The sequence below is a fragment of the Anas platyrhynchos genome, chromosome 3 (assembly GCF_047663525.1).
Source record: "Anas platyrhynchos isolate ZD024472 breed Pekin duck chromosome 3, IASCAAS_PekinDuck_T2T, whole genome shotgun sequence".
In the NCBI taxonomy this organism is placed as follows: Eukaryota; Metazoa; Chordata; class Aves; order Anseriformes; family Anatidae; genus Anas; species Anas platyrhynchos.
Window position 1 is genome coordinate 87003139 of NC_092589.1, and position 24708 is coordinate 87027846.

The 24708-nt window shown below is 36.4% G+C and overlaps 1 protein-coding gene across 3 annotated transcripts in view; it reads right to left on the reverse strand.

Moving 5' to 3' along the window:
- The window catches only part of MEI4 (meiotic double-stranded break formation protein 4), a 112827-nt gene that overhangs the window by 62706 nt on the left and 25413 nt on the right, over window positions 1–24708 (reverse strand). For all 3 annotated transcript variants that reach the window (XM_072036253.1, XM_021271202.4, XM_072036252.1), the window contains exons 3-4: window positions 22166–22725; window positions 6252–6383 (exon numbers count right to left, since the gene is read on the reverse strand). In XM_072036253.1, the coding sequence (XP_071892354.1) occupies window positions 6252–6383; window positions 22166–22725 (692 nt within the window). The remainder of the gene's footprint in view (window positions 1–6251; window positions 6384–22165; window positions 22726–24708) is intronic.

Below are 24708 nucleotides of genomic sequence, written 5' to 3' on the forward strand. Positions count from 1 at the left end.
AGGAAGCTCCAATACATGTATCCTTTACCCCAATTCTTCATTAATCTCTTCCAATGTGGTCTGCACTTAAGAAGTTCCAGGATTTGGGAACTGAGTTCACTTGTTAATAATCTTAACTAAAATGTGTCATTTTATTATTCTCAAAGTCAGATACCTGATGTGGTTATTTATGTAAGTTCATCAGTGTCCAGACAGAAGTACACTTTGCACGGTTACCTGTTACCACTGTTTTGAAGGATCAGCCCTTCCCTGGCGTAACAGTTCTGGCACAGATGATCCAGAAAGAGATATTCGGAGAGATCTGATGGGATTCTCCTCACTTAGCTTTACATGTCTACAACATAAATGTCTACCTCTGAGCTGTTCCACTTAAGTTTCCTTCCTCATGGCCAGAAGAAGGAAGAGGTCTATAGAGAAAAATATTATGATGATGTACATTCAAAATACATGCTCCCAAAGAAACGCCTCTTTCCCTATCTTGGCTATAATAAATGAAGCAACTCCAATGGAAACATCTCAGAAACCTGAAGTGAAACAAATCCCATCGTGTATATCTCTAACTCATTGAGTCAAAGCTATGCTGTCTCAATAAACCATATTCTCAAGAATTTATGTAATACTCAGCAATGCCTTACGCATCTATTTGTCTTAATAGTGGCAATTTTTTAGTTAACTTTAGTACTTAATTGACTTCTGTGAGAATGACAGCAGTCTTTACTGGACACATTTGAAGAATATAGAATGAATCCTACCCTGTATTCTGTGTCCAAGTCTAACCATACTATTACTTTCAGGGTAAAAGTTAGTGCCTACATTTGGATGTGGATTTAAATTTAATGTTTATATACAGTATTAAGAATTACAAGTATCTTAATATTTCAGTTTAAATGTCCTATTCAGTGTAAATTTTTTGTGACAAACATTTTAAGGTTTTAAAAAAAGAGTAATAGTGTACAGGAAGGAATGCAATATGTATCACTATGTACCAGCAATAGCAAGGGCTTTACAAAAACACAGTATGTCTCCCCTTTTTCTACATTTGAAGCTATTTTCTTTTGGTTTTGTTTTTTAATATTTATTATTATTTTTTGAAGTTCTTGGAATTAACACCTAGGGGGTTAGAAATGACTACTGAACTAATATGTGTTTACCATTTACGGTTCTCTGCCTTTGAAACAGTTATCATAAACATTTGAAACAGTTATCATATCTTACGATCTGCTATCATGGTGAGAAGCTCAACATTTGAAAAATAATCCATCTTCCGTAGTATCATTCTGAAATCTCAGTATCTTAAAATTGTATCTGCTCTGACAAAGGAATCCTATTGGATATCAAAAGATTTCTATTTCATGGATTCCTATTTCACAGGAGGATAAGGTTCAGTTGCTGCATTTTGATAAAACCACATTTATGAAGCAGGGAAGGTACCTATTACAGATAAAAATGAAAAGTACATATGCAATATCAATTGAAATTAAAGGAGTCAACTGAGTTTATATTGATATACTATGGCTGAGAAGTGAACGTCCTGGAGTCAGCAAAGTTCTGAAGTACGAGTTTTACTTTAAGTACATGATGAAGTACTTACACGAATTAAAGCAAACTAAGAACATGCTTGAGGGTTTACTACCATAAAAGTCATCTTAAATGGATGAAAAAACAGGATAATTACCTGGCTTAACATGTTCCCTAGTAACTTTTATTTTCTGTATTAACATATGGGAATATTGGTCAAAAATACTAAACAAAAGTTTATTATTCATGTATTTCAGGTTTTTTTTTTTTTTTTTTTGTATTGCAAGATTAACAGATTTAGCCAATTAGGGAACAATATAAAAACACAAAGCACATTTCCTATGCCTTTCTGTCTTTATTCATTCAGTTGACTACTACAGTCAACCTATTTTTAAATTTTTAAAGCTAGGGTTATAGGTAGCTCTTTAAAATTGTGGGTCATAGACAGATAGACGTGTTCCAAGGGGATGCAGATACAGACTTCTTAATCAGTCAGAATTTTAAAGTCAAAAACTTTCAATATTTATCAAAGAATATATCCACAAACCTACATAAGCTGAGCTGCACACACTTCCTACTGCAGAAATGATTTAATGCAAAGCTATGAAGCTACATATTCTGGAATGTCAGCATTTTACAAATTAATTGTAACTCTGCTCAAGTTCTAGTGATAAAATTAAAATAATTAAAAAAACACTATCTAGAGGATTCTTTTAGTAAAGTTAAAAAGAATTTTGTTTTCAAACCAAGTCAATATTATAAAACACTTTCAACTTTCAGAAAATCATTATAATTGTACAAAATCAAAGACGGAAATTTGCTTGGATGAAAAAGCCTTTTTTAAAAAATAAAACTCACAAACTGTTTAGGAGTTAATTGCAGGCTAACATATACACATCCCCGAACAATTTCTTTACTTGTCCCATCTACCAAAAGAGAGAAAAAAAAGTATTTGCACACCTTTAATCATAACTAACACTGTAGGTCCTTAATTTGACTATCTGAAAAGGAAGACATGAAACACCTCTGTTACTAACAGTAGTTTCATTTAAGTAACAGAACAGGATTAGGATACTTGTCAGCTAATGTAACTGGATTATATAAAAATATTGCTATTCTGTAAATTCTAATTTAAAAACTTAGATTTGTTAAAGCTGTCATTTGCAATATTTCTAACTGATATTGTATTGTTAGTTTTGATTATAAAACAAGAAAAAAAAAGCTTTAATTACTTTCAGAATCACTTATACCAAAGGTAGTGCTCCTCGAAGTCACTATTTCCAGCAATAATTGTCACATACAGAATGTGTAAGGGTTTGTAAATGAACATAAAACATCTAGTAGAACTAAATAAAAGAACTTAAAACAAACAAACAACATAAACTTCTCAGCAAACCAAAACTTCAGTTACTTTCTCTATATGAACTGCAGCTTCTCAAGATCTTATACTCCTATAAGGGACCACCTACAGATATACATGTATAAAGCTGCAGCTACACGTTCAGCCACCTTGAATCTTCTGCAGTCCCCAGAAAAGCGTGCTGGGGCTGAACATTTCCAGACTGCTTTGCTACATTGGAGACTACCTAAGCGTCCTTAAGTTTACTTACTTTTCTGATGCATACTTAAAACCTATGTGTTTTAAAAGGAGACAAAAAAGAAAGCACCATAAATTTGGTAAGATTATATGAAAGTCCTGTTCCAGGCTAGGGTTTCTGTTTGGTTGATCAAGATGACCCTTCCAAGAAACACTGACAGTGCTGGATGAGGAAAATATAAATAAATAAATGCATTTATCAGAAGGCAATATGCCTTCACTACCCTCACGCGACCCTGCGGGAAAAGGGACAGGAAAAAGGTGTATCATGTGTCAGCAGCAGAAAGCAGACTGATAACAATGGGAGGAAGTAGAAGCAGCACAGGAAAGTCTTCTTGCTTGAATATGTTTCTAAATTCTTGAATGAAAGAGAACTAAATTATTTCTTGGGGTGAAGAGAAAATGCTGTTTAAAAACAGGGTGAAAGGGAACCTCATCAAGTGTTTTGTCAGAAAATCTTCTACCCTTCCTTTTGCACTATAGTAATAATACATCTCATTTTAAAAGTGGGAGGCATTTTGTGAGCGTTCTTCCCAGAACCAAATCTGAAATTCAGTACCACGTATTGATAACAGAAGAGATTTGTAGCAAGCCCAAATACAAGTTAATGAAAATGAGGCAGATAGAGAGCAATAGTTAGAAAAGCCTTAATCTGAAAAAGGACTTGATCCTGAGGCTAAACAGGTCAACTAACAAATGCATTTTACTGAATTTCAGTCCACATAGATTAAATATGAAGAAAGAGAATAAATGTACAAGATCAAAAATATCTTTGTTTTATTTTTTAGATGAAAGGTGTGTATATTCCTGCCCCCCTAGAAATTCTCCTGAGCTCTGAACCTGGGTCAGCTCTCTACATGAAGAATTTTCACATGAAGATTCTCTTGAGGAAGGGTAGGAAAGACAGTAAGGAAGAGTTACATAGGAAAATAACTTATTAAGGAAGAAAAATGACATCTCTTAGACTTTGCACTGTGCTGATTCTACCAAAATTCCTGGCACAGGTTTTAAGCACTTTCACCATTTCTTCCTGCGTAGATTGGTTAAAGAAAAAAAAAAAAGGAAAACTGAAAAACTATTGTACACATCAACGAAGGGTATGAAGCCATCCATGAGAAACTGACATTTAAAACATTTATTATGCTAGCTGCTGTATAGGAACTATTTAAGGATTAAATTATGATTTTTAAAATATTTATTTATGAATCCAATCTTCTGCCATCTTCCCATAAACAAACAATTTATACTGCACATAATAAAAGAACTGCCATAGGAAAATCCAAATCACACCTGTGCAGTTAAAGAGAATCTTTTATGATTAAAATCACAGGATACCAATTTAATTTAGTTTTCTGAAATTCAAGTTATATAGTTTTAAAATCTCCATTTTTATGATTAAAATCAAAATATATTATTCCTTCAACAATAAGCAAAGCCAAAGAGGAGTCAGACTTAAATTTTTAGAAATAAATTTTATGTACCAAATACAAAAGCTATATTTAAAACAATTATGGTACGGTAAGGACAAATATTACTAGAGTAACTAATTCAGCAAAGCCCAATGTTTGACGCAAGCTTTTCACGAATGTGGAACACAGAGGATAAAGTTTGCACCAAACAACCTGGGTTCTATACTGCTGTTGGTGAAAACTGTACTGAAAGGAGGGATGACTATTTCTATTAAACAGGTGAGATTTAATCATGTTAAAAATGAGAAACTTGTTTAAACTAAAAACAACAAAATCATTTCTAATTACACATTTCCCTGTCTTTATGTTTATTTAAAGCCAGTTTGCTTTTGTCTGCTATGATTAACTCAGGTATGCTACTAGTGACTTAAAATAAAACAGTTTACTGTCTAATTTTTTCAAAAGTGGTCTTTTTGAAGCCTTTTCAGAATATCGTTCAAACATGTTATGAGTTAAGGTTAGAAATTACAAGTTCCCTCTCCATCAGTCAAAATTTACTCCCATATTATTCCTTACAGGGGAAAAAAAAAAAAAAAAAAAAAAAACAACACACAAACAACACCTGCTTGAGCAACAGCTTTTTTTTTTTTTTTTTTAAACTGGACCAGAGTTGATATATCTAAGTGAATATTTTCTGTATACCTCAGTAACTTTCTTTTCCACATAATAAAAAGCTGAATGCTTTCTTTTTATTGACCCTTCTAGGACACTACATAATCAAGTTATTTGATTATGTACACAAACCATTACACACAAATATATTGAAAATATATGAAAAACAATTGATGTCACATGTCTTCTCCAAGTTTTAAAGGGACATTTAATTAGTCTCTTTCTTTTTCCCTATAAAATTTACTGGAAAAAAAAACTATGTTCATTACACATACACAAGCTCTGCATACTTCCAAAATAAAAATGTAATAAATTAGTTTTGCCAAATACATTATCTCCTCTCCATTTTGCTTTTCATCTCCTGCTCATTACAACAAACTACATACATTTTTAAGTGCTTGAAAACTTCTGTATCATATAAATTAATATTATAATGCGAAGCACGAAATCTAATTCTGAAGGAAAATACTACTACTCTATCTCATATACAACTGGAGATGGCTCTAATTCTTTGTGGGTCCAGCTGGATACCAAATTTGTATGCCTGTGTGGACCACAATTTACAGCTTTTGAGAATTATTTTAACTAACTCCTCATACTAACGCAAGTATTTTCCAAATTACATAGCATGATCTTAAAACCTATACAGTCTATGTATTTATTATACATTCTTCATTCTTATAATTTTACTTTTGTCCAACTTTTATTTGACTTTTTTTTTTTTAAATATGCTGGTGAAGTTAGATGCTAGCTTTTGCTGGGTTCTTAAACCTGCACATTCTATAGAATCATCAACTTACCACATTTCATGAAACAAAATGCTGTGCCAGCACTGCTCAGCAATAGCCAAAACGTTGCTGAGAATCTATGCCATTCTAGCTACAACTGCAGAGCACAGCACTATATGGGATGCTCTGTGGAAGTTAACTCCATCCCATCCAGACACAGTAGAACATAATGTTACTTACTACTTATTACATTTTATGAAATAAATGTAGATAAAACACTCCCCAAAACACTCCCTGGATTTTTTCCAAAAGACAAGGCAGCAGTACCTGGTAAGCTTGCAACAGCTGCTCAGCAAACTGTCGTAGTTCTGACAGTAGAAAAGATATTAAAGAATTCCTTAGTATCTTGTTCCTTCCAAGCAAAACCAGTGTGTGTGATACAGCATCCAGTGCCTGAAACTAAACAGAAATATCAGTAAATTTAAGCTTTCAAGATCTGTGTCTTTTTTTTTTTTTACCCCAAATGATTTCCTTCAACAGTAACAGAATTTATACTTTTTTAAAGAATAAAGTCGAGTTTTTTAATAGTTTATATATATAGTTAATGCAGTTTTAAAGTATATATATAGTCTTACATACATATATGAGAAATGCACATCCCTTGCCCAGAAACCTTGCATTCAGCACTGCAGGACTGGCCATATGAACAAAAGTCTCCAAGGGTGGGAAATCCCTATGAGGCAGCTCTTTGGCAGGAGCGGTGCTGTTATAGGAAGCGGGCGACCAACCTGCACAGATAGTATTTCTTTTTGTCACAGGTGGGCCAAGGAATGAGGAGTTGGACTTGATGATCTGTATGGGTCCCTTCCAACTCAGGATATTCTATGATTCTATGATAAACAAATTCTTTGAAATTCAAATGCGTAAGCAAGCTTAGAGCTATACTGGATTTCCCAGTCAATGGAGTTAGCATTTAATAGCATTTATTCCTGATAACTAATAGAAAGTGCACTGAATTTTCAAGTTCAAACAAGTCAGTTTCTATTTGTTGGTTAATGAGCTGTAGCCAAGGTCACAGCCTGTGGTTCTTTCGAACCATAAGAGTGATGTGAACTTACACAAGAATTATATTTGCAATTTCTTTGCCCACATTCTTTTCTATCAAAAAATAACGTATATATTATTTTCTTAGTTCCTTGAAATGGAAATGTACAGCCATTGCTATACTTTATGTAACACACTACTTTACACAGTAAACAAGACGTTATTTCATAAAATACTACTAGAATTTTTTCTATATATAAATGTACCAGAGTTCTTTCAAAGAAAAAATACACATTAAATGACTACTAAACTTCTATACCCTTACAGCATTAATATTCAGTATCTCTTGCACAGTGTCTGTTGAAACAGCTAATGCACCGCAGATGAATGATTTTGACTGACAAAAGGATGCTCTGACCCCAATTTGTATCTCTAACAAAAGCAATGTCTTAACCACTCAAAAGCAGACTATTGCATTTTATGAACAATCCAGTTTATTCCTCTAGCCATCTCATATACATCTTCACCTAGACCACCCACTGTTTCCTGCCTATGTTGTTTGGCTGACAGGTGCATACTTGCATTTTGAACGAACCCACCATTTAACAAATTTGCATAGGATGAATCTTCCTGGAAAACATTTCCAAACAGACAAGAGGTAGGAAGGTGATCAGGAGTAGTCAGAGTGGATCTACAAAGGAGAATTCATGCTCAGCCAACCTGATAGTCTTCTGTGATAAAACGACTGTCTGAAGGTCAAACAGTGTACAGCTTTTACCTTGATTTAACAGGGCTTTCAAGACTCTCTCACTCCCCCACAAAACCACTACTGACAAAATTTTGAAGTATGGGTTAGGTAAGTGGATAGTGAGGGCAACGGAAAACTACCCAAGCTGCCCTACCCTTGGGGTTGTTATCAGAGGCTCAAAGTCCATCTGGAGGCTGCTCACCCAGGGCATAATGCTGGCACCGGTACTGCTCAACATCTTCATGAATGACTTGGATGATGGGACAGAGCACTCCCTCAGCAAATTCAAAGATAACAAAACAGTGGGAGGAGTGGTGAGGCTCCTAGTAACTAACAAGCTGAATGAGCTAGCAATGTGTCCTTGTGACAAAGAAGGCCACCATCCTGGTCCTCAGGAAGGGAAGCATTGCCAGCAGGTCAAGGGAGGTGATTCCTCCCTTCTGCTCACTGCTGGTAAAAGGCTTTTGCAATGCTGGATCCCATTCTGCACTGCCTGGCACAAAAGACATGGACATGCTGGGGTGAGGCCAACAAAGGGCCAAGATGGTGATGCTGGGAGTGGAGCATCTGAAACACAAGGAGTAGCTTCAGCTATTCAGCTTTAGAATAAAAGGCTCAGTGGGATCTCAACAATGTATATAAATATCTGATGTGGAGAAGTAAAGAAGATGCAGTCAGGCTCTTCTCAGTGATATCCAGTGAAATGACAAGAGGCAACAGGCATGAAACACAAGAATTTTCATTTAAATGTGATAAAAAAAATTGTTTACCATGAGAGTGATCAAACAGCAGTACAGGTTTCCCATAGAGGCTGTGGAGTCCCCATCCCTAAGGATATTCAATGCATGACTGGACACAACCTGCTGCAACCTGCTCAAGCTGAACCTGCTTGAGAAGGGAATTAAATCTCCACGGGTACCTTTCAGTTGAATTTGTGAATCAATATTTACATTTTTGCCTTGCTTTGATACAATACCTACAAGTGGTAGGTATTTATTTCTATTATTAATAGAAACTAGTACCAGTTTCTATTAAATCTCTGCTACTACCAAAACATAGTTAACAATGCTTCCATGAGCATGAAATCTATTGCATTTCTGAAGTGATAAGATGGCATTTAAGACGCAATGAAGTGCTCTTTTGTTTACTTCATACAGGTTTCCACAGTTCAAAAAAACATAATTTACAGATTAATTTACATATTTTCAGGTCTTAAATGGATTAACTGGCATTTATTAGCTAAGGCTTCTAAGAGTTATAACTTTAATGAAACTTACTTTGCTGGACACTTAGGTGGCTATTTTGTTTGAGTCCTAAACAATACACTTGATTTCTTTAAGCTTATGGAAGCAGAGAAACACCCACAACACTGGCTCAATAACTTCAAGAACACTTATGCCGCAGATCTTTTGACTATATCCCACCAGCTTTGGGAGCTGAGACTATTCATTCCACTATGAAACTTGTTCTGGTTCCCAATTATCCTGTCGTTCAAGATCCCTTCTCCATAGAGCTGCAACCTCAAGGACCTTGTAGTTTACATGTCAGCTTTTCAAGAGTATGTGCTATTTGTACAGGTAGAGATCTCAGAAATACATCTTGGAAGTTATTTAGCTTTCAATTCTACCAGAAATATACATACCCAAGGAAAACAGTAATATATAATCACTCTGTCTTAATTTCTCCATGACTACAGATCACGTGGATACACCCTGCTTGACAAATGTAGGTTCTTCCTCCTCTCTTTCCTTCTTTTGCTGTAGAAATGTAATTAATTTTGTAGCTTCACATTTACAGTTGCTGTCAAGATGGTCAAAGTGCTAGTTGATGCAATGCCTATTTACTAGCTTATTACAACTGATGACTTTGATCAGCCTGGCTATCATTCGACCATTATGAGACAATCTCCTATTCATAATCATAATGATTAAACCTTAATGAATCTTTGCCATTAATCACCTCACTGTAGCATGTAATCCCAAAACAAATACAAGAAAACTAGAAAAGACAGACAACTCTTACTATCAGCATCAAATCTGCTTGCTGACACAGATACACTATAAACTCCTGTTATTAAAGAAAATTCAGAAATGGTGTATGTGTAGCTTTGAAAATCTGAGAGATTAAAATGATTCACAGTTGATTACACCAAAGATTCTACAAAGATGAAACATGAATGAAGGTAAGACAAAAATAGGGTTCTGAACAATTAAAATCTTGTGAAAGGATAGCACAACACACACACCTACATGTGCAATGAGGATACATAAATTAAATCAGACCTTCATATATTGGAAACATATACCCTTCCAAATAAAACAATGATTCTTCTTGCTAAAAATAATCCAGATATTTACAGTTTTGGAAGATCTTCCCTACTATCTACTAAAATTGTATAGCAGAAACAGTTTGCAACAACTGGATAGTTCTGCCTTCTTGACAGTATATGTGTGACAAAAGGGCAAGACTGCTTGAAGTCATTACTCAGAGGTTTAAACAATGCTAAAAGAATAGCACATTTCTCATTTTGGTTGCTATTAATTTTTACTCATTTCACTTTATAAATTAAGATGGATACATATTTTAGGACATACCATTGAGTATACTCACTAACTTGCCTTTGGCAAGCAAGAGAACTAGACAAAAATCCAGAACAGTGTTTCTTTCCAAAGTCTGAAAGAGTAAGAGATCCCTGAATTTCTCTTTGTTGAGAAACAGATGTGAGAGATTTCTGTTCAAACTTATGCTGTCTCAAGTCACAGCACTGAACTCAGATTAAAGTACCTGCACTAAGCAAAGAGAATCAATACTCATTCAAATGCTCTAGTTGGCAGCCTATTTGTATTCTAGCATTACTGTCCTTCCCTTCACCTCGCAATTGTCTTCTGTCCAAAATAATATGCTCCAGAAATGTTTGACTTCAGCATGCAACAAAAATGAACAGAAAATCTTTTGTATGTGTCCCATACAGAGTGCCTCTTTGCTGCTCCTGTGCCACCTCTTTCCTAGCCTCTTGTGCCATTCCACTAAAGAAGAGACAACTGGTCTGGATATTCCTGGGATCCACTACAGTGGACAGATTGCAGAATATAAAGCAGCCTTCCACAATCCTTTCTGTCCTGCAGTTGCAATGCAATGGCTTGAGTACAAGAGGCTAATACAAAAAAAAAAAAAAAATAATCCATGCATACCTTCATATTCTTAAGTAGAAGTAAAATAAGCATCAGTTTTAACTCAAATGTAAATGTACAATTAGATACTTAAGCCTATGGAAATCTACTCCTATGCATTTTAGCATATTAGTTCACTATTTTCTTGGTAAGTATAACTTACCTATTATATTCTAGAACTCTCAAGAGTTCTATCAACAATAAAAGCCATCGCTATAAGAAAAACAAAAAAAAAAATACAAAATGGTGCCAAGTAAAAGAATGAAAAAGATGAAATGTGCTCTGAAGACACTGCTCTACCCTTAGTAACTCGAGATAGCAAGTAACGTTCATGAGCATTCAAAGAAAAAAAAATATATTTTTTCTGGTAGCAAGGCAGAGGACATTAGTACGTGACAATTCTGCAGATGCCTTTTGAACAGATTACATTAAAAACAGCTTAATTCACTCTATCTTGAGCTAATGTTAAACAATTATTATTAATTTTCTGTGCATGCTAAGAAAATTTTGCCTACTTCTTAACACAGATAGTTCTACCCTACATTGAGCTCTACTATATAAGGAGCATGAACAAGTCTTCTGTTAGGATGAAACAAATAATGCTTGTATATAATGTATTTAACAACTTTACAAACTAATGAGATTTCATTAGATATCAGTCAGTATTACATGCTTCTCAAACAGGCAAAACTCACTAATTCAGCCATAATTCAGAGCCAGAAATTAGACAGGAAAACAATCTGCTTTAGGTGCAATAAAGTAATTTTTCAGTGCTACTCTTCCCAAAGAACACACTCAAAATAGGTATATAATTATGATTGTTCTTTTTTAGTCTCTCTTCTATGTGGTTTCAAGATTTTTTAGACAGATGGAGAAACAAATATTTATTATTTTTGTAGTAATTAACACTGGCAACTGAAATTTGCCTAAATGATCTTTAAAAAAACACTATTCTTTCTATTTTGTCAAGCATTACCATTTTCTAGTCAGAATTTTGTAGGAATGGATCACAGGGAATCTTCAAATTTAAAGCATGAGCCTCCACTACGTGAGGGACATAGAGATTTTGTAACGATAGACTTAGGGAACTTGAGATACGGGTATCAATGACTGAAAAATCCCACCTGCTAAGTAATTTATTAAAGAGTATGGATTTAATGTTGCATTATGGCGCATATCTTAGTGTATTTTATGAAAATAAAATGACAAAGAATTAGGGTTGAAATAACCCTCACAGGCTGTATGTATTAAATGCACACAGACTTTATAACATATAAGCAGTAAATCTGTAAGCAGAGAAGAAAAACAAGCCTGTCTTTCAGAGTGACACTCATATATTTCTAATTAAGTTCTGGAAACATTCAGACCGATAATAGTTCAAACACTATGCAGTTTCATTAAAAATAAAGCATATCTTCAGCTCTCAAGTCTATCAGCCAAATGTTAGAAAAGGAACAGAAATCTTTTAATCCCTTGAGCTTGCTTAATGGTACAGATGAAATAAAATTTAGCTGTTCAGGGATTCCCAGTTAAAAGAAATCAGAAAATTAAATTGTGAAAAAACGTACTAGACACAAGAAAAGAATTGTGCCTGGTACAGTGTTTGGGAGCTTCAGCATTTGCCCCTAGCCCTCATCCCACACCCCACTTTCTGTCCTCTTCCCATGTTCCTGATGATGCGGAACAAGAGACAGCAAAGCCGTGCCCGTGGCTGGGAAGGATGTGTGAACTGTCCATCTGCCTGTCGCCAAAATGAATATATAACGTCAGCGTTCTGCTTGCCTCAAGCATACTAATACAGTCTCGCCTCCAACCAGCCATCAATTTTAAAACCTACTGGAAGGTATTTTTGACCTTCCACTTCTCCTTCCACATAATTTCAAACTGGCTATCATTTTCAAAAGCTATTAGTACGGAAAAGGCTGACCAGCAAGACAAACAGCACACTCTTAAAAGCCTTGTTTCTGCAGGAAACCAGGATACAAATCTTTATATATGATTATTTGTTTAGATTTCATTTACCTGAACATTAGACTTTCCTTTAATAATGGTTTTACAAAACATGTGAGTTTTAAAATTACTAATTCTTATACAAACAAAGTAATTCCTTCATGAGTTGCATGATTCAGTACACCCTGTGACTATGAGAATTGAACCTTAGTTTCTTTTTCACCAGTTTAAAATTTCCATGCCAATTAACTGCTCTTTTCCCCTAGCAACAGGTATATTTGGCAACAGGGGACAAAGGCAAATAATTAAACAGGTACCCTCAAACTATGAGGTATTAAAAATAAGTGGTGTTTCTGCCTGTGAATTCACATCATGCTTGCGCTTTGCCCATTTAGTCCACCCAACTTCCACTAAGTCACCAACGTCAATCAAAAATGTTCACTTATATACAGAGAGCATTAATATCCCTTTTCTTATCTTACTGTCATGTTGTTTCATTTGTTAATTTGATGGTTGTTATTTATCTCTCTTCTCCTGCTTATGCTGCAGTATTTATCCTATTTCAAGTCTGAGGAATTTGTTACATGCTACTCCAATTCTTGGCTCTGTAAACCTCATTTCAGGCCCCTGCTCTGCCCTTACCCCTTCACAATCTTGTTCAGGCTTCTTTCTGCTCTTCTAAACCTTATTTTCTCTAGTAGGACTACCAGGTACCTTCCTTGCAGCAGGTTTCTTTCTACTCTGCAGTATTTCAGTACTGTTTTGAAGAGCTTTGGCTGAAAAACATTCTGATGGACAGAGCTGGGACTATTTGCACCATGTCTGACTGCACCACAAATGTTTACAAAATCAAAGAAAATGTGAAAAAGATGCCTTAAAAAAAAAAAAAAAAAGAAAACAAAACCAAGGTATTTCAGATTCTGGGAAAGAATGATTGCAGTACAGCACCCACATGCAGTGCAGAGGATGGAGATAGAGAAAGCAACAAACTGCTGTTAGCCCATGAGGTGTCCAGAGAACCAGAACACTTCAGCGAATGATGCCGGAAAAGCCCCAAATGCCTGCAGTGTATAACATGGTACTCACTGAAAGAAACATACAACCTACTAGCTCCAGTGAAGGTGTGCTGGATTTGTGGTGTGGGGAGTGAAGACCTCCAAGGAAGAGTGCTACACGACCTCTTCCCACTTTTCTTTGCTGGCCGTAAGACTCGTATGCCAGCCTGGAAAGCAAGAAGGTGCAATTTTTTTCACCCATGGATTGAACACATCTTTCTTAGGGTTACTTCTTCAAGGTTGCCTAACAGTCACTCTAATGCACTGATCAGCATGATCCCTCTGGATCCATAAATGCTTCAGTCATCCCAATGCGAGTTCCCTAAGGAATAAGGCAGTGATTAGTGCATCTGCCTGCTCCTGTCTGCAGCCTAAACTAAGTCAATCCAGCTGCTGCCGCCACATCAGCTAGGAGAGAGAGAACAGAGAGAGCACAGCAATTGCTGTGAAGGACAGACTTGCAGCTACCTCCCTATTACTCCCCCTTACTGCTTGTTCACACCACTCTGGCAAAAGCAAATTTTCCAGACTACATACTAGGGTTTTTTCTTTCCCTTCCCTGCAGAGGGGATGGCTGTTACTGCTGAAGTAAGGTAAGGACAGACTCATGCTAGACATGCAGAGCCAGGACTAGCCACCAATATTAGTATGTCCTCTGACTGACTGACATAAGCAAACCTTTCTCCCGCTCCTCTCCCGCTCCTGTCAAGGATAAGCAGTACACAGCACAACTTGCTGCTGCTTCTCATCCAGTTCCAAAAGATTAATGCAGTAAAGAACACCTTTTTCAGTTTCATTACTATTTTCTAGCATGAGCTACATAACAAATCCTTTATTGAACAGAACAGAACAGATAGAAACTACAAAATTACCATCTGCAAACACAGTTTATTTTACAAAGGATGCTCTTAGGTTGTTCTGCCACAACTCAACTCTGGTAAACTTGCATTGCATTTTATATCTTTTATCTCTAAATCTTTAATTATTCTTTTAACTTTGCTCTACAGCTTTGTATGCTATTGAGATAAACTGCTACCAGATAACTTCCTTTTAACTTTCACTCTCGATTATAGAGCATGCTATATTAGAAATCCTACATTCACAGTAACACCGTCTCCAAGTCTTTTATTCTAAACTTATAATTACAATTTTTCCCCCTCCAGTTTAATGGGATAAAGATTTATCTTGTCTTTCCCATTTTGAATTCCTTATATTCTTGAGTTAGATAATGCATATAAAATAAAACTCACCTCAGTGATCAGATAAAATAAATATGAGACGCTGTTGTGGATGTGTGCTTTTATTCTTGTTGTTTTGTTTGTTTTTCAAGGCAAACAAAACAAAACACTACAAAACTAAAGTGTGAACTGGATAGCCTTAAAAGAATTGTGGGCTGTAAATCAGAGTTAAATTTAATTCTGCTTCTACTTCAAGATGATATTATACATTTCCACATACTAAAACCAAGCATCTTGCTTACAGCACCTCAGCCCAATCACCTCTACAGAAAATATATCTTCTGTCAGGGCACACAAACACACAAGCCATCAGTTCATCTGAAGACTGAATACAACGAATTGATCTAAAAAGAAATCCAGCTAACTACTTAAGACACTTGGGATCCTGCTGGCACCTGAGTTTTCCCCGGTAAATTTACTTTAAGGAACGCTACATTGGCAGAGGTCAATATTTGAATGTCTGCACCTCCTTGGGGTTCAGGAAGCAGTCATCTAGATACCTAAATCGTCCAAGAGTCTGGGACTAGTAAACACTGTTAACAGGAATAGCATCAGCCCCAATCAAACGACATTCACAAGAGCTCCTGCTCTGAGACTGTTTGCTGCTGCTGCTCTCTATTTTCTTTAAGACCTAGTGTAAATATTCTACTGATTATTAAGAAGTAGCTCTAATGCAAAGTCTCACAGTCCTGCCTGTGAGATTCAAATTAATACTTCTCTTGATTCTCCCTTCTGAACTAGTGCTGGTCAGAAGCCTGCAAGGAGGCAGAAGCAGCCAGAACTGCTATCTGCCTGAGGATGCTGAGCACCTAGCCCATGTTAAGGGATGCAGAATACACTGAGCAACAAGCGTGGGCTCAACCAGAGCAGAAGAATTATGGATTCAAATTTTTAAGCTCATGACCGCTTAGAAAAAGTCACTGGATAAATTACTTAAGACAGGTATTTTAAAGTTTTTAGGTTTTTAAAGCTAAAGAGTGTGCTGGTCATCCTCAAGGAATTTTAGTGATGCAAATCGAAATCTCATTTAAGTGACTATGACTCACAGGCAGTCCCTGGAAATGAAAATGGATTTCAGATGTTTACTTCTTGATCCATCAGTTTCCTTCCTTCTCCTTCCCCACAATAAGCAAGCAACTTGGAATACCACTTAAAAGTGCCAAGTATCCAGCATGCCTTGAAGAGAGAGAACAGATAGCTTGTTTAGGGTTGTGGATTGCATGCAGAAGTCGAGCACTGAAAAGTTATGCAAGGATTGTCTTTGCAACCAGCTGTAGCGAACAGGCTCTACAGAGCTTATTTTTCATTTCTATCCTATCACCATAACACAAACACACACCCTCTATCTGGGCACACAAAACTATTTCCTACAGAAGCTTGACAAATTTAAGCAATGAGATCTTCACTAAATTCATTAGTAAACAGGCAAAAGAACAGAGAAACTCTAAGGTCCTTGTTATTAACACTTTAAGCAAAGACTACTATCAAAAACCCAATGTAAATGTACATCATTACAGATGGAAACCATTGTTACAGGGTTGGAAACCAACAAAACAAAATATATTTTTTCCCTAACAGTAGAAATAAAAATCCAGCTAACTTCATCCTGTAAATCTTCAGTAATTGTCACTTTAGCTCATGATGTACATCAACTAAGGATGGCTGAGGAGGGAAGGTGGACAGAAGTCTCAGAGGCAGACAAAATTTTATTTACTTCATTTCTGACTAGTTATTCCTATAATCCACTTCACTGAAGCAAATGAGAGTCAGTCAATTTGGTGATTGCTTTAGACTGTAGTGATTTACAAGACAATAGATTCTGATTACCATTTGACTTAAATAGCACTCCACACAGGACAACAGATTGCTGAGAAAATTTAATCCAACAATCACGGGATTCAAACATTGACTTTTACTAGACCATAAAATCCTGGCAACACATTTTAATATTCATACGAATGAACTGCTGTTCCACTACGTACGCAAAATTCTTCGGCCAACCAAAATGCACCGTGTCTCAAGAGCCATGAAATTCCCCTTTGAACTCAATTAATTTCAGAAAATTGAAGCTCACTAGTTTTTTTTACTTGAGAGCCACTGGTGACAGGAGTAACTATTTTTAAATATTATTTGTCCCTGAGCAGGCAAGGCTCTTGTAAACCGATGACTCAAGTATTGTCCTGGCAGTTGCTGACAAAACACGCTGCAAACCGTACATGTCTGGGGGAACTTGCTGTCAGCCACAGCTAGCTGGAACACTGCTGCATGCATTAAAACCATCAGAGTAAATCTAAGATTACTCTCTTCTGGGCAATTTCAGTCATTAATGAATCACACAAGATGTATCCTAGAGAAGAAAAGATTTGAAACCCTGGTTCTGGTTAATTTGTACTTTTTCAAATGCACAAACACACTTCCATATATTTCATAACATAATTGCCAGTAAGTTTCATACAAATCCCTTTTTCTGCTTTTCACCGTACTATACTTCAACTTGACATTTTCATCAAGGTTTGTGACTCCTTTCTCATAAAAAACACTAAGCTACTAACAGGAATTCTTGCATTTGCGTTTCTACTAAATGTGCCATTAGTAATATTTGAGTTTTTAGCTAAATTGTTCATGAAGACTTTAAGATGGAACAGAGAAAATTAAACTGGGCAGTGAAGGCAGTGAAGTCCCAAACAGGATAAACTTTCTAGAAATTGTTCCTGTCTCAGCATCAGTTTAGATATTCTTAACACAAAAAAACTTCAAAACAACTCAAAACAACTACCCTACAGGCAGGATAGCCGACTTCCTAGGTGCAAGTGAGAAAAAAAAAAAGAAAAAAGGAAGAAAGGAAATAGAACAATGTCTTTTGTTTTGTTAAATGGTGCAGGCAATTTGTGAGTCTTGGCATCATCCTCTGAAATCAGTATTGATGTGTTAAATACAGCAAACAAGAAGAAAGCAATTGTGGTTCACTGAAACAGGCTCTTTTCCTTCTGGACAAGACATGTTTGAACATAATTAGAAGAACGGGGGGACAGGTGGATGAGGTATTTGTTGAACAGAAACCAGGCACAGGAGAGCAGTATTGCCTGAGCTACATGGCTCAGCTTTAGTCTAGAATCCTTAAAGCACTGTAGCATTGCCTTCTATTTCAGTGTTTTGATTGACTCCGTAAAACAAGAGGTCCAACAGACAGACACAGGTCTCCGTGACAAACCCATGGTGAAAGCCAGTCTTCTTGTACAAAATTGCCCAGAATTGTGGATGCCCCATCCCTTGAGCTGTTCAGGACCAGGGCGGATGAGGCCCTGGGCAATCTGATCTAGTGGGTGGCATCCCTGTACATGGCAGGGGGATTGGAACTGGATGCCCTTTAAGGTCCCTTCCAATCCAAACCATTCCATGCATTAGCTACACTCCAAATGACACTATCAGCTGCACCTAGAAGTACACAACAACTGAACTGAACTTCCGTCAAGATGCATGTAAACTAGTGTGCATTTAAACCACTGATAGTTGCTTTGCCAGGTACCAGAGAACAGCCCGTTTGAAAAGCAGAGTGGGTGGCTCCAGAAACTGAACCCAGTCTCACAGAGGTTTCGTGTAACAGGAATGAATTTCTCTCTTTGCTTCAAAGCAGGATTTGAAAGAACCTGTACAAGCAGGATAGTGGTTCTACTAACAATGTAATGACTCTTAACCTGAATGAACAATTTGCACATTGAGAGTAACGCACCAACAGCAACAGACCCTTATGAACCTCCAAGAGTCTCAGTGTCGAGGATTCAAAAACTGGTAACAAGCAAAGTGCTTGCTCTGAAGATCGCAGTGACTATCACAGATTTTGCAACATGAGAGCCCATCTGTACCAGAATTGCACATGCAATCCTCACAAGCTTTTATGTGTCAGAAAGCAGGGCTTCAAGATCACTCCAGCAGAAGGTGCAGAGACAGGTCTTCTAGCAGATGGATTTATCTTCAGTGCATTCATGGTTTGCCCTTAGCAGCAGTAACTTAAGACCCCTTCTAGATACTTCCAGAAGGATCCTTCCAAAAGATTGTTTGCCAGCTGCGTGCAGACTTTTGAGCTGCTCTTCAAATATGGTGGGAGAAGAGAAAAATAAATGAGGAAGAATCAAAAGGTGTTTTTTATTTGTAGTTCTTTGATTTTAAATAGTTTTATATTTTAAGTAATACTTATTTTTATTCTACCTCTCTATCTTAAAAGATATATATATATATATATATATATATATATATATATATATATAAAGATAAAAATTCTATCCAAAGTGCACAGTTTTAGGTAACAGAATCCAGGCAGAGAAGCTCTCAGTAAATGTCTTTCTGGTTCCTACAGTACTTCCAGTGCTTTATAATTAGAAACATCTCAAACAATGGGACTCAGCAGTTACAGCAAGTAATTCTACTGCTGTTTTTCTTTCTTTACATCTAATGTAGAGATAATTATCTCTTCTCCAATTCTCAAAGGTTTTTAAAGTTATTTAATTTGCTCTGCAAAATGCTGGGATTGCTTTTGAAGATGAGGCATTCAGTGTAACCCACAGCCATTTTGTTCTTTGTTCACTTTTTGAAGGTGTTTCTCACAGCCCTTTGTCCTCCTCGACAGATCCTGACAGTTTTATAGGTGAGGATGGCAAAAGGAAACTAGTGTCAAATGCTATAGCTGCACTGGTGGCTGGCTATACAAATGCTTTCTGACAGTTAGTAGGGTTAGATTCAACAAAGTTCCTCATGTTTTTATACTGCAGGAATTTAAGCATCCTCCTAGAACCAAAATTCATAGTTTGCCACTCTTTTCAGATGACAGCCTTATAATTAATGGCAATTTTATTTTAAACCTATAATCTTGATATTTCAATCACCACTTGAGTAAACAGTGATGATTAGAACTGAAGCATAAAGTGTCTGTGGGAGATATCTGCTACATAGCACATGAAAAATTAGTCGCACAGTTTCCACTAATTTGGAATTCTACATATTTATCTCCATTTTCACCCCAGTTTAAGAAAACCAAGCCTGTGGGAAAAATAGTTATTTTTTTCAATAAATCTTTATAAACACTGCATTTACCACACACACTTTCCCTTTTCCCTAGAAATCTGGAAACTACCAGGATTAACCCTTAAGAGTTGTGTTTGTTTTTTTTTTTTTTGCAATTTTTAAATTCTTAAAGCTGTTTGATTGAAGCATTAGCTGTTGGTATGAATGACTGCTCAGTCAATACTGTGGTAGAAGCAAGATACAAAGCATCTCATAAAAAGCCATCTGCTTCAGTAAAGTCATTCAGAGAAAAGACGGCACTTGCAAATTATGTGGACGTACTCCACGCTTCCTGAATGATTTCTAAAAGCCCTCTGCAAACTTGAAATATCCCTTATCTTTGAGGATATTTTCTCGCATTTAAGCTGCAACATCTCTCACTTCTCTTTTCCTTCCATCCTCTCCCTAGATTACTCCAATCTACCAGTAATCCCTCTCCGGATAGCCTCTTAGCTCCTACAATTAGCATTACTTTATATTATTTATAAAATTCCAGTGTGAGTAGAGGAAGGGAACAGGTGGAAACAATGGAGATCACCAGCTGTGAAGAAGTCCTCATTGAATATCTACTCAAGTTTTCTTTGTTGTCTATCCTGTGATCACACAAAAAATAACAGCAGTCACACCTGCACGACTCCTTTGTTCATATCACACAAACACGCTGTATGCTCACATTCAGGGGCAGTTCTAAGGAAAAAATAAGTATCACACTATGGCAATACCAAAATATAAAGCACCCTCCTATGGGAGACACAAGGCTCTAGTGCTGGAAAAGCTTCTGTATTTATTAATGGTTTCCTTCTGAATACTTTAGTTTCCCTACCTCTAACAAAATCCAGGAACATCCTTGTCCCCTCCAACCCCTTAAATTTATTTATTTTTTACATTTACATTCTGATGGGAATACTTAACACACAGTGAGTGGGATTCATTCTAAATTAAGACGAATACATACTTGTGTCTACAGGCATAGCAAATGTCTAAGTTCCCATTTTGCTCAAAACAACTTGAGAGCTCATCCTAGAACAGGCATCTAACAACCAGGCAGCATTCCACAGGCTTCATGGATTATATGTATACAATCCTCACTTACTGTCATGTGAGTGTAGTTACGTACATGCAGACACTGCACTGCGATATCAGAGACTCAAATTAAAAATTCCACTACCATGTCTACTTCAAGTTACTCTAAAAGATGGACTGAAACCCCAAAAACCTAAGACAGACAATGAAATTAATTACTTATGGGAAGTTCTATGAAGACAGATTAGAGATATTTTGACTGGATGCAGATACCAACAAGATGATGCATGGAACAACCACTGAGCAATCTTATCCAGTGGGAGGCGTCCCTGCCCATGGTGGGGGGGTGGAATTAGATGGTTTTTAAGGTCCCTTCAAACTCAAACCATTCTGTGATTCTATGAACAAAGCAAAGTGATGAATACACACAAAATGCAACTTGGTCCTACTTGCTGGGTATGCCAGGGACATACCACTCCTCTCTTCTTTACTCATTTTCTGCTTTATTTTTAAAATACAAATTTGTAAATGTCTACCGAGTGACAGAGATGATCTGAAGCAAACCAACATATGTAATCTAGGTGTACTAAAAATTTTTAAAAATTATAATCATTACTTTCTGAATATCTACATTACATCCTCATGTAGCAAGAAAGACAGAACATTTTTCTCTCATACTTTCTCTAAATTTGTCTTAATCTGCCTTCTTAACAGTTCTTATAAAGTCCTGTACTCAGTAGTAGACTAGAAGAAATTGCATGCATGAGCAAAAATTATTCAAATGCATTCATCGGCCATATCACACACACACACACAAAAAGAACAACTACAAGAATAATTTGTAAGAAGTACCTTTCAGAACCCAATAAGACAATATTTTAAAAAGCATAAAAGCAGAACAGTATTACATTATACTGAAACGGTACATAAAAGATGGAAGATGTTTTAAACTTACCCTATTGACACTGCTGTTTCTTAAAATAATCTGAATTAGATTTTTCTTAAATTCTTCCAGCTTCTTGAAACATTTCTTCAGAACATGATTAGATAATTTAGTATCAGTTATTAATCTGATCAAAACACAAACTGCCTCAGTAAGAACATTTGAAACGGGAAATTTAGGACTGTTGTAAAAAGCAGTCAGTCCATCAAGCAACTGAGACACTGAATTGCATATGGTAAAAGAATCATTCTCAAGCTCCGTAAAGTCTGCTTGCAGAATTCCTCCTTCTGACAGTTTTCTTATTTCAAGCAGATGTTGAAAAAACTGTACTGGAGCAGTCAGCGATTCATCCTTGCTAGCACAGCAAAGATTCAATGGGGGAACTATTTCCAACCAACTTTTAGATGCGTCAATATTATGCTCAGATTGGTGAAAATCAGAAACAGTGCCTAAAGAATCAAATGCGCAGTCATTAGACACATCACATCCAGAGTCTTCTAACTGGCTTGAGTAACTCACAGGATTTATACATTCCTGATCCAGAAGAGTTTCAGCAAAGGCACCTTGTTTACCTGAAATACAAATGTGCACGTTACATCTATGTGACACTTGTTTACAAAAAATGTCTTACTTCCTTCCTCCTTTTGCTTCCATGCAAAAATCACATCATACACAGGATGTTCTTGCTGCTGAGAGCTTCCCATGACTGGAGTTTAGCTGCTGTGGAAGGTGATGTTTTTAAAGTAAAGTCAAAACTTTTAGAAGGTAACGTATTTGTGGACCAGATGTTTTATGCAGATAGTAGTATGAACAGCATTTCTGAGTTTAAAATTTCCTGATGGTTTAAAGTTTTCACACGGACAATTTAAGTGGACATCACACAGACAATTTAGTGAGCATCTGTACTACCATTAATTCCCAGGGAAGGAAATGTATGTAAATTTCTGCCTCCTAAAACACTTATCACTACTTTCATTATCAAGAACTCAGATTGCTTTTAGAAAACTGTAAAGGTCTGTTACTGTAACTGCATCAAATACGATTTTCTCCTCTATCCATACTCTTTTTCCCCAGGCCAGGTAAGGAATTCTAACAGAGCCAAAGTTGAACAGAGCATTACATTTGAGCTTTTTATTATTTAATGAAGAAAAATACTCAAAATCAAAAATCTCTTGAGTCATTGCCTATCTTATGCTACCTACTTCAGAAATACACAAACTATATTACAGGTGGTACATTTTATATTTGCACTATTACGAGATTATTTTCATGTAACAGCACACAAGCTCCATCATCCTGTTTCATGGTGGATACATTTAAGTTAGTGCCTCAGGGCATAAGAACAGATGACAACAGACTCCCATGTGTTACATACTGCCTGTGGCAAAAGATTATGGTCAAAACAGTCAAAAGACAGTGGAAGATCAACACATCTCAGTGCCATGAAGCAAGGTTAGAGCCCCATGAGCCCAACCCCAGGCTGTGCCCCACTTAGTGTGCCACAGTCACACACTGCTTGCCCACTCATTCTTAAAAAAACATGTATATAACAATCATATTTTCCATAAGGACCCAAAGCAATACAATACACCTCAGTGTCTGTTTGCAAGTGAATAAGAAAAAATATAGATGGTTTGGCGTAATGGCTAATAAATGTCATAAAACCTATATTCCATGCAAGTTAAAACAACGACAGCAATTTAAGACTATTTTTAAAAGTTTGTACAGATTCCATTAAATACACATTTTCATATTGAATTCTGACCATTACTTCAGTCACTGAAAACATACTTTGTTACTGAGTTTTAATCTCAGTAGCACTAGCCTCACTGGATGGAAGCATGATTTATTTTTATTTTATAGAATAGAGTAGTTCAGCTGGAAGGGACCTTCAAAAGATCATCTAGTGCAACTCCCTGTCCACTTCAGGATCAACCAGAAGTTAAAGCATATTATTGAGGGCATTGCCAAATGTCTTGAACAGTAACAGGCATGGGGCATCAACCACCTCTCTAGGAAGCCTATTCCAGTGTTTGACCCCCTCAGAGTATAGATTTTTTTCTTTTCTTATATCTAGCCTGAATGTTTTTAGTTAGTTTCATGACTTTAACATTCAGACACAATAAAAATTGAGCAGGACCGGTACCAACTGAATCACAATGAAAGAGATAACTGCAGGGAAATCAACTGATATTTCCAGGAAGTAGGAGAAGCAGGGCTTCTAAGGCCAAACTAGCATCTTAGATATTAACACAGTTCCCAGATGCCCTGCAAATCAAACCTGGAAAGCAAGCAAACAAGAAAAGCACATTTGCCTTGGTCCGACTAACAAAAACAGGCATCAATCTTTCATATCTTCTCTCCCTAGTGCTTTGAGCAAAAGATGCTAAAGAAAAAAAAAAAAGTAACAACCAAAAATTGTTTTTGCTATTACTTAAGAAAAATAAGCACTTTTAAGGAATCCATCTACTCCTGTATCACTACATGGATACTTTGTTAGTTCTTCACGCCATGGGACAGTGTGAAAATTGCTCATGGGGATGTAAGTAACTCTG